Consider the following 11505-nt stretch of genomic DNA (forward strand, 5'->3'; position numbering starts at 1 on the left):
GTGTGTGTGTGTGTGTGTGTGTGTGTGTGTGTGTGTGTGTGTGTGTGTGTGTGTGTGTGTGTGTGTGTGTGTGTGTGTGTGTGTGTGTGTACCATCCCTAGTGTGTGCTTAGTCCTTGCTCCCCTTTACTGGTCAGTGTTTATGCAGAGCCATGTGCTGTGTCCCTCCCCCTCCACTGTTTGTGTCCCTCCCCCTCCACTGTTTGATGATGGACAGGCTACAACTTGTTGTGAATGACAAAGCGACACATTTTTTGTTAACATACTGATGTTAAGGCATGTGCAGACACAACACACAATACCGCCACCACCTCTATTATTTTAAATGGACAACCGATTGCAACCGTACCACTCACTGATCTTGCCGCAGACAGGAGCGTGCATTCTTTTCACCCTATAGCCACCAAAGTTGAACAGAGAAATACTCTGTGAGAAAAAAAAGTAGTTTTGAAAGTCGCTAAGCGTGGGTAATTCACCCGTGAAAACCACTAATGTAACTCCCAAGGCGCTCCTGGTCGATGTGCCGATTTCAGTGGCTTTCTGTAGAGTAAATACAGTAACATTTGGGACGATATTTACGACCTAGTGGTTTTCACAAGGGTAAAAGCCTATAGCAGGCTTTCAAACTACTTTCAGGTCAAGAGTATTTCCCACCCCTTGTCAACATCAATGGCACTTATAAGGTAGGCTGAGATCTGCTCAAATACGACTCTGTGTACACTACACTTGAATACAACATTAAAGACATATGGTCCTTTAAGATCATTTCAGGTTGGATATCTGATGAGGGTCTACATGACACTTGCCGTATGTATATTTCTCTCCCACCCACCCACCCCCTCCAAATGTAGTCTCCTCCACACCGTATGTATATTTCTCTCCCACCCACCCACCCACCCCCTCCTAATACAGTCCCCTCCCCATCATACTCTGTCAGGATATATGGGTAACAGTACTGTATATTTGAATATCGTATATGTCACAAATGTAACAGTACTAAATACCTGTATGTCCCTATGCCATAAATGTCATGTATGTTGAGTATGTCATAAATGTCAATATGAATTGAAAATGGGGGACCCTGATGTAAACAAGACAAACGTCTTTCTCTGGTCTGCATCCCCTTAACAATTGTGTGTATTGAGCCGTACTGTATTGTACCCATTCTGCAATCTGTTAAATAAAGTTTCATTCATTCATTCATTCATTCACTTTAGTGTTTAGCGTTTAGTGTTTTAATGGAGACAGTCTGCTGACATCCATTAAAAAAAAGCAATTAACCAATCAAATACAGCATTTTCCTAATAGGCTTTCTGAATATGAATTGGGCCATGAGTCAACGCAACACATCAGAATAAATGATCACACAAAAGACCAATCTTGAATCACTGCAATTAAACAGAAAATTAATGGATGGCAAAAGGTTACTCTTTCAACCTTTTGTCCAAGAACCAGCTCTGTGCTTTGGTTTGCATAAAGGGCAGCCTATACTCCAAATGAAAAAGAGGACTGGAACCCTTTTAGTAACCCTTATTTTTTCAGGGTGTACTATTTCTAATTAATTAAAATCCTATCAAGGCAGGAGTTAGTGTACTACTATACAAATATGAGAGGACGCAAGACAGTACTCTCTCATCTATCTGTACAGTAGGAATCAGAAAATGTATAATTGCTGCAAACCTTATAGGCTACTACACCTTCTCATTAATTTGCCTATAGCTGCACCGCAAACATGGCCTGGCCACTGGTCCTTATGTGCAACCTGCAGACACTCTGTGACCAATTACAAAATAAAAAAAGAAGCCACATGTGTGGCTGTGACAAGCGGCTGCTGGTGGCGGAGTGTTATGAATATAATCAAGAGCCTCTTTGATAGTTTAGCAGCCTGAACCAACCTTGTAGTAATCATAAAACGAAACGACATATATAATAGTCCAGATGGAAGTGGTGACAATTAGTACAGTCAAGTGTTTGTGACAGATGGCCGCCAGCCAGAGACAATTGGGAAGTTCAAGCAAACATGACATCATTGGGCAACACAGTGCAAATTGATTGAGGAATTTGAGGCAGGTCAAATAAATCGTTTTTTAATTATGTTAAGGTAGCACTTAAAATGAAGACCTCCTGCCCAAGCATCCATCCTATACCTATAGCGTTGGCAAGAGGCATATTCTTTGTGTTAAATGAATCCATCAGTGCATCAAGTTTGCCAACTTACCCGACACTCCATAAAGAAGGAACACAGCGACGTAAACTTGCATTATGTCAAGAACAGCGCAACAAAAGGGTTCGCGATTATATTCCGACTCCGTGCGTAAATTATCTTAAAGTTCGTTCTTGTGATGAGCCGTTCGTTGACAGGAATGTGAACGATGGGAAACTTGAGAGATAGGACCTGCCTCTCTGCGCGCAGGGTCGATTGCTCCAGCGAGCAGTTCGACCAGGACCGCAGTGTCGAGACAAGAGATTCATATTTTCCGTCACTGATTCATCGATCAGAGCCCCTCTCTCCCGCAAGCAGAGAGAGGGAGAGATGACGCTGTTATAATACAAATAAAAAAAGAATAAAAAAAAAAGTCAAAGGGGGTTATAAAAAAGCCGTATTCGAGACATAATGTTTGCTGTTTTGCTCCAAGGTTGTTTCAGTGGGCTGGCGTAGCCTATCCAAGCAGATAAAATCCGTGATCTGATCTGAATCGATTTCCTATATTCTGAAACCAAAATGGGAAACCAAATTCCAGGACCTTTTTAAAAGATTGTTGGAAAACTGGACGATAAAGCATTTTCTGACACATAATAGCGTTTCTATAAGCTGTTTTGCTACAATTGTTTCAGTGGGCTGCAGTAATTGCCCCAAAGTACGCAAAAGTACACATTACCACCCCCGACTCCCGGGGCTCTAGCTCCGTCAATCATTTGGCGATCTCGAAAATCTTTGCACATGGTTGTAGCCAATGAGTGTGGCTTTCCAATGATACCCCATGATATGATAATTGGGGATCTAATACGGTCTCTATTGATCGATTTATGATAAAGAAAAGCAGGGTCCCCCTATAGGGGGACCTTAAGGCTTAACAGGTTGGAAAGAACTTGTTGTGGTTCTTGTATAGTATAGTTAGTAATAGCAAGTATAGCATAGGGACATAGAGTAAAACTGTATTGTATAGTAGTGTACATAGGACCCAGTGCCTTTAATTTGTAGCTTAATACTCTATTTTATTTACTATTGTATTCTTGCACAATCAATGCGGGCATGGCCACCCGCATTTCACTGTATGCCTTGTGTATTGTATGTATGTGACAAATAAACCTCTTGAATCTCTAATGTTAGCCTACCGCTCGCAAAACATAATTTCGTAAAATGGACACAAAGGTTTCAGCACCATGGAGAGTGCAGTGCACGATGCACCATCTAGGTCTTTTGATTAATTCATATTTCTTGCCTTCCGATGAAGAGTTTATGAAGCATGTCGGAGAGAAATTTGCTTTGACTTGAATCACTCTTCAAAAGCTCCACACTGCAGGGCGGCTATGTGGTGCAGTGGGCAAGGCGCTCACCACGAATACTGGAGACTGGGCTCAAACAGGTTCGCCTCCCTGTTCGAGCCCAGCGCTCCACATTGCTTTCAGTTTAGCTGGTCGTCCGCACTAATACACATTGGCAGTATTATGGGGAGGGAAACTGATGGGTGGGGATCGGGCGTTGTGGACAGCGACTCCTACAGGTCGGTTGGTGCGCCTGCGCAGTAGAATCAGGAAGCAACGGGGGCGGGGCCCCTCCAAAGCCCAGACCCCTGACGCTGAAAGATCGAGCCGTGCAGGTGGAAAGATGCGACTGCTGTTACCTCGAGTATCGGAGGGGACTCGTGCTATGTATGACTTAGTCCACATTGCAGCCGGCTTTTGGGAGGCAAGAAACAGCGTTCAAAGACAGGGGAGGGTTGAATTGGACGATACGGAAATTGGGATGGGAGAAAAATAGAAAATGGGAGAAAAAGTGGATAAAAAAAAAAAGCTCCACACTGCATCCATTTCTCTGGTATGTCATGAGGGAGAATAGCCTCTCAAAGGCATTTACTGTAGGAAGGGGAGCAGCTGGATTTCCCTTTGACATGGCAGGCTGAAATTAAACTTGCTATAGAGCACATCGGCAGAGGTCAGTGAAACCAAAAGTGCCAGGATGTAGTCTACTCAAACTGCAGTAGCCAGCAGTGCATCTCTCTGTCCCAGCAAGACAGGGTGCTGGCAAGTAGGGAGACACTAGTCAGTGTATAGGCCAGGCTTCTTGCGGGGCATCAGTGCATGGTTGGTGATTAATAAATATTTATACTATTTATTTATACTATAAAAACTATATATTTAAACATTTTATATATGAGTTTATTGAAATGCAGGACATTCTCTTCTGTTGCGGCTTGCGGGACACATTTACATTTAGTCATTTAGCTAACGCTTTTATCCAAAGCGACGTACAAGTCCTGTACGACAAGTCATCAGGAAGGGCACAACTCTATCAGTTGAGTAACAATGTTCATCAAAGTGTTGAGTGCTACAGTGTAGGTTATTATAATTTATTAGGACAAGTGCATGACAGTAAGGTTAATGTTTTATTTCAGATAATGATTGAAGAAGTGTGTCTTTAGTCGACAGCGAAAGATTGGACTGGTTTCGGCTGTCCTAACTGAGGTGGGACGTTTGTTCCACCATTGTGGGGCAAGGACAGAGAATAGGCGACTCTCTTTGATGACCCTCCCGGAGCTCGGATAGGAGTAGGTCTGAGGCGGCCAGAAGATGCAGAGCGTAGGGGTCCTCAGGGTGTGTAGTTAGAGACCATTGACCGGAGGTAGGCGGGAGCTGTTCCCTTCGTCGCACAATATGCCAGGTCGAGTTTTCTTTTAATAAAAATAAAATACATGGGCGGCTACGTGGCGTAGTGGGCAAGGCGCTCGCCACGAAATCTGGAGACGCTGGGCTCGGCTGTTCGAGCCCAGCGCTCCACATTTGCTTTCAGTTTAGCTGGTCGTCCGTACTAATACACATTGGCCGTATTAGGGGGTGGGAAACTGATGGGTGGGGATCGGGCGTTGTGGACAGCGACTCCTACAGGTCGGTTGGTGCGCCTGCGCAGTGGAATCAGGAAGTGTCGGGGGCAGCGTGAGCCTCCCACGCGTTACTCCTCGCCACTGAGAGATCGAGCTGCGCAGGTGAAAAGATGCGACTGCTGTTACCTCAAGTACCGGAGGGGACTTGTGCTATGTATGACTTAGTCCACATTGCAGCCGGCTTGTGGGAGGCAAGAAACAGCGTTCGTGACAGGGGAGGGTTGAATTGGATGATACGAAATTGGGATGGGAGAAAATATAGAAAAAATGGGAGAAAAAGTGGATCAAAAAATAAAAATAAAAATAAAATACATTTTACAGCTTTTAAGACCGACAGAGGAGAGGGAGAACGGGAGAAGATGTGGGGAGGACATGCGACAAATTATCCCCTGGGAGCGGGAGGCGAACCCGGGACGGCCGCGTAGGTGTGCGAGGCACTATGCGGTGCGCCACGAGGGCGCCCCTGGTCGAGGGTTTTTGAAGCGGATTCGTGCAGCATAGTGCATAATCTAGCCCCCATCTACATCACTGACCTCCTCCAGGATTACACCCCCTTTCGCACCCTCCGCTCATCCTCTCTACTGGACTCCTCTCCATCCCCAGCTCACGCCTCAGCACCATGGGTGCCCGAGCGTTCAGCTGCTCGGCTCCCAGACTCTGGAACTCCCTGCCCCCACATATCCGACAGTCTGACTCACTCTCATCATTCAGATCACAATTGAAAACCCACCTGTTCAAACTCGCATATTCACTATAACCTCCGTCACTGCCCTATACCCCCTGCTGTTTGTTTGTCTGTTATTTTAACTTCACTTTTTTTTCTTTATACTTCCTGTTGTTTGTCTTATTTTTTTCTTAACCTTGTCTTTTAACTGCCTTGCATACTGGACATACTGTACCCTCTGTGCCACCGTTTTATATTTCATACGAATACATTGTTTGTCTTGTTTTTAACTCCACTGACACTTTTGCCAAGACCATTGTTTTAATCTTGACTGTTTTGTTTTTATGCCCTGTAAGGTGACCTTGGGTGTTTTGAAAGGCGCCTCCAAATAAAATGTATTATTATTATTATTATTGCTCTGTGAGTGCATGCGTGAATTGGGATTGAAGAATTGAAGGAGAGGCAATTATAAAGCTTTTTGTGCAGGTAGGAAAGCGCTATATTATGTGCAGTCCATTTCCCATTCCCAAAGAACTATATAAAAAAGAAGCAGTGAAGCTAGACCAGCACTCTCAGGTTCAAGAATTTAATGGCAGCCTGAAACAAACATGTTTCGGAATTACATATTCCTTCGTCAGTGTTATAGCTTGCATTCCCAAAGTACCACATATTTTCAAATCAAATATTTTTTACTTTAAATTTTCAACAATAACAACACAACATCAACAATAATGGCGGTTAGGTGGCCGAGCGGAGATTGCGTTCGTCACCAACCCCGGAGCTGTGAGCTGGATTCGCCTGTTCGAATCCAGCTCACAGCTCCTGGGTTGTCACCAGCTTGGCTGGCCGTCTGCACTGATACGATTGGCTGTATTAGAGGGTGGGAGAAGCTGGCGGGGTGGGTCCGGGTCGTTGTAAACAGCGACTCCTACAGTTCGGTCGGGGCGCCTGCTAAGCGCGGATAGGACTTGAGGGGGATAGTGTGGTCCTCCCACACGCTACGCCCTCTCGATGAGAATCCGCGCTGCCAGGTGAAAAGAAGCGGTGATTGGCTGGACGTGTGTCGGAGGAAGCACGTGGTAGCCTCCACTCTCCCAGATGATCTGACTGTGGGGGGTAAGTGCGCAGCGACCAGGAAGGGACTGGGAATTGGCATACGACTAACATTGGGATGGGAGAAAATCGGAGGAAAATGGAGGGGGAAAAAGATCAAAAAAAAAAAATAAAAAAAACAACATCAACAATAATAACAGAACAGCAGTGGCGAATCCTTATGGAAGCCAACGGAAGCCATGCCTCCCTAATATTAAAATATGAATTAATATCAAATATGAAATATGAAAAAAAATATATATATATATAATTTTTTTTTAATATAGTTTACATTCTTTTTCATCTGTGCATCTGTGTTATAATTTTTTTTTTTTTTTTAATTTCTCCCTCTTCTCCTTCTCACTCCCTCTAACACACTGTCAGCCTCACTATGCTCACTGCAGCAGGAGAGGAGGCAGATGGTAGGTCTCTTTCTCCAGGCTTCCAGCATTATAGAGTCCAAATCCGATCCTAGCCAATCAGATTCGAGCTGACTGCCACACCCTAAAAGTTTAAAACGGGGCTGAGAGGAAAACACTCAGCATATTTTCCCCTCTGCACTCTGAACATTGTATTAACCCGTAACTGTTCCCACGGGCCGAATATTGCCCCGATCCTCGCGAGATTAAATCCACGGAGACCTCTCGGCGTGCCGAAGCTTTTCCTAAATCACTTCCATCATCGAAAACGAGGGGAAAAGGTCGGCTCGCGACTCTGAAAATGTCGCGTGATTTTAAAAACGCTGTATTAAGTGAGCCTATTATGGGATCCACGCGAGCTTTCTATCGTGGAAACATCTGGGTGTCCCGCAACTTTTACTGATTCACATGTAGCCCCTAAAATGTTTAGAAAAGGAAAACATTAAGCGTGGAATAAACTCGCCGAAACGGAAAAGTGTCCCACGGGCGCGCCGTGATTCCGATCCGCGTGAAAATATTCACGGCCATAGAAGAGACCGTGGGACACCTTTTTGCAACCGAATATGTGTCTCGAATTTGCTCCCACGTGGCGCGCAAAATCGCGCAAGGAAAAATCGGACCAAAAATTAACCAATGCTCCAGCAGTATTAATGACCCTGATGTAAACAAGACAAACGTCTTTCTCTGGTCTGCATCCCCTTATACAATTGTGTGTATTGAGCCGTACTGTATTGTACCCATTCTGCAATCTGTTAAATAAATAAAAAGAAAGTTTGACTGGCCGCCGGGCCATACTGTAGTGTACATGGTGACTGCTTGACTTAAAAAAAAAAAAAGAAAAAAAAAATTATTAATAAAAATATTTAATAATTTTTTTTTTAATAATTTTTTTTTGGCTTCCCCTGTTATTTTACCCACGCGACGCCACTGCAGAACAGTATGAAATTGTTTAACAAATTCCAGTAATGACGGAAGAAAAGAGACATGACAGCATAACAAAACATTCTAACTGTGTGATTACATTACATTCTGTGTCATCTTAAAAAAAAAACTCTTATGAGCATGCTTGAACATACATTCACTATTCAGTGAAGAAGACTTTCCAAGGCTTCCAACCAGAAAACGTGCAAACACTGAAAACAACCATGACACAACTAAGACAACAATTAAGGCGAGACACTACAGGTGAATAGGGTAAAAATGTAACTAAGAGATATCACAATGAAACTTCCCCAGTTGATTACTTATATTAAGACAAGACTTTTTTGTATTACAAGTTTTCTGAAATTGTATGTTTAAATATGCAAATGAGGCATGCTCTACTTAAATACGCACTAATTTGCATATAATTCCAGGACAGAAATCTGAACATTGGATAAAGCCATTTTCAAAATTATAGTTTCATTTTGTTGACATATTAGAGCCAAAGGTTATTACAGAGGGGATTTTGGATATCTCTTTTTATCACTCCATAAATTAGAAAATACTCCATTCAGTAAATTTTTATGGTAAAATTCCATATTTCGCCATGTTTTTAGGAATATAATGTGATATAAATCAGGGTATGAATGCGATATCAACAAACCCTTCTGTAAATACCTTCAGAACATAGATATGAATAGAACTGGAAGGTTTGGTGTATGTGAGTGCTACTGAAGTGGAGATTTCTGGCTCAGAGTATGAGGAAAAACTCGTAAAACTAATTTTTGGGAAAACGCCTTCAAAGTTCTGTATTGTAAAATGCCATACTTTTTTTTTGAAACAGATATTTGCAAACACAATACCTAATTAAACCATTAGTAATAGACAACCTAAACACATGCCTGATAACTGAATAATAATGATGTTATTGAACTGAACAGAACTACACACAGGCTACAAACAGTGTAGTACAGTGTAGTACCCCCTAATAGGCAAAGAATATTTGAATAGATATCACTATGAAACATTCCCAGTTTGTTATGTACATATAAACTAAGAAAAAATATATTGCAAGTTTTCTGAAATGTATGTTTATATATGCAAATGAGGCACTTCCCCATTAAATATGTGCACTTTATGGATGCAATAAGGCAAAATGAAGTAAAATAAACAACTAAATGTGTGTTATTGACGTTTTATTGTCACTAGTTTCATAGAAGACATGTTTAGGAAGCAAAATATAACAAAATATCAAAATCAACAAAAAAAAGTATATTTGCCTATTCACCTGGGGTGTCTCGCCTTAAAGTCAATGACAAAAGGAAGTGTGACCCTGACCTCCAAGACAACATGGTTAACGTAAACAATATCAGACAAGATGATGACAACAACTATGATTCACTATTCTCTGAAGACTTTCCCAGGCTTCCAAACTGAAATTATTGTTGAAAATTTAAAATTTAAAATATTTTATATATAAAAAAAATATTGTATACTGTTAACTGTTTGTTCAGTGTTCAATACAGATGTTATTACATTTGGAGATTATAATATATTAAAATAAACATTTGTTTTGAAAATATGTGGTACTTTGGGAATGGGAAATGGACTGCACATATATAGTGCTTTCCTACCTGCACAAAGAGCTTTATAATTGCCTCTCCTTCACCAATTCACACATGCACTCACAGAGCAATGACAGCCAGATGCCATGCAAGGTGCTAGCCTGCTCATTGGGAGCAATTTGGGGTTCAGTGTCTTGCCCAAGGACACTTCGGCATGTGAACAGAAAGAGCTGGGATTCAAACCACTGACCAAACCATTGACCATATGATCATTAGTTGACCTGCTCTACCTCTGAGCCAGTATTTAGTGGTACATTGAGGTATTCGTATACTTTGGGGAACGTTGAGGTTCTTTGGGGTATTCCGTGATACTTTGTGGTATTTTAGGGTATACTTTGGGGTACTTTGATGTATTTTGGGGTACTTTGGGGTTATTTTGGGGTATACTTTGGGGTATTTTGGGGTACTTTGGGATATTTTGGGGTACTTTGGGGGTATTTTATGGTACTTTGGGGTATTTTGTGGTATACTTTGGGGTACTTTGGTGTATTCTGGGGTACCTTGGGGTATTTTAGGGTACTTTGGGGTATTTTGGGGTATTTTTGTGTACTTTGGGGTATTTTGGGGTACTTTGGGGTACTTTAGGGTATTTTCTGGTACTTTGTGGTGAATAGTAGGACCCTTGGAATACTGTGTCTGCCTCCGTTGATGAAGGGGCGAGACATGGCAAATGCAAACAGCTTCCAGGTGGAAAACTCAATCTGAGTTGGGCTCGTCTGTCTTTCTCTCGATTTCTTTTTTTAAATGTTTTAGTTGCCAATGTGCTGTCACCTACCCGCAACCCCACTTTGGGTCGCTACCCGTAGTTTGAGAACAGCTGGTGTAGTGCTTTCAGGATTAACACTCAGCTGCTAAGAAAATTATCATTGTATGCTGGAAACCACCACATTTGTTGCCTAGAAGGCAATGGAGACTACATTGTCTGGATGTTATTCTGGAGATTTCAACAGCCCAGAAAAATGGGGCTAAAGAGGACACATTGAATACTGCAGGTGGCTCACAGCAGCGAAATCATTGAAGAACCTTGTGTAACCAATTGTAATGTAATTAGAATGCAAATGTCTATTGTGTATTATGTATCTGATACGCATTGTGAATAGTGTGTATCTGTAGTACTGTGGGTCCTGGGGTGGGATGTGGGTGTTTTTTAGCTTTTTAAATAAATAATACAAAATGTATAAATAACTATTTGGTCTGTGCAATGCATTGTTTTGTACTTTTATGATTGAACTGCACTATGAACACAATGGACCTGCCGAGAAAAGAAAAGCAATGGTTTGTAAATGAGGCCCCTGGTGGGTAGACATCTGTGCCTGTCATGGAGAAGGCTGAAAGATGATGATGGTTAGATGATGGAACTGAAGCCAACATCGGGGTGGGGTATAGCAACAGTTGTCGGAGACTTGCGCTCTGGAGTGGTCTGCCATCTGTACTGTGGGCTCCCATTATAAGTTAAGTTAAGTAATTTATTTATTTTTTACCCAGGGACAGTGCAAATTAATCAACATCAATGTAAATGTGCCAGAATTAGCAAATGAGCTCGTTTTCATCTGTAGTCCCTGCCTACCATGCATGTCAGAGCATATGCATGCATACCCAGAGGAAACCCACGCGAACACAGGGAGAACATGCACACTCCACACAGAAAGGCCCACTGCTGGGGTTCGAACCCAGGACCTTCTT

The 11505-nt window shown here is 42.3% G+C and overlaps 1 protein-coding gene across 1 annotated transcript in view; it reads right to left on the reverse strand.

The window, feature by feature from the left end:
* The window catches only part of rxfp1 (relaxin family peptide receptor 1), a gene marked incomplete at both ends in the record, with an annotated part of 183032 nt that extends 180772 nt beyond the window's left edge, over positions 1–2260 (reverse strand). The window contains one exon of the mRNA XM_084332008.1: positions 2218–2260. Within this exon, the coding sequence (XP_084188134.1) occupies positions 2218–2260 (43 nt within the window). The remainder of the gene's footprint in view (positions 1–2217) is intronic.
* Positions 2261–11505: the final 9245 nt, after the last annotated feature.

Source organism: Notolepis coatsorum, assembly GCF_963971535.1.
Source record: "Notolepis coatsorum genome assembly, chromosome: 16".
NCBI classification, from domain to species: Eukaryota; Metazoa; Chordata; class Actinopteri; order Aulopiformes; family Paralepididae; genus Notolepis; species Notolepis coatsorum.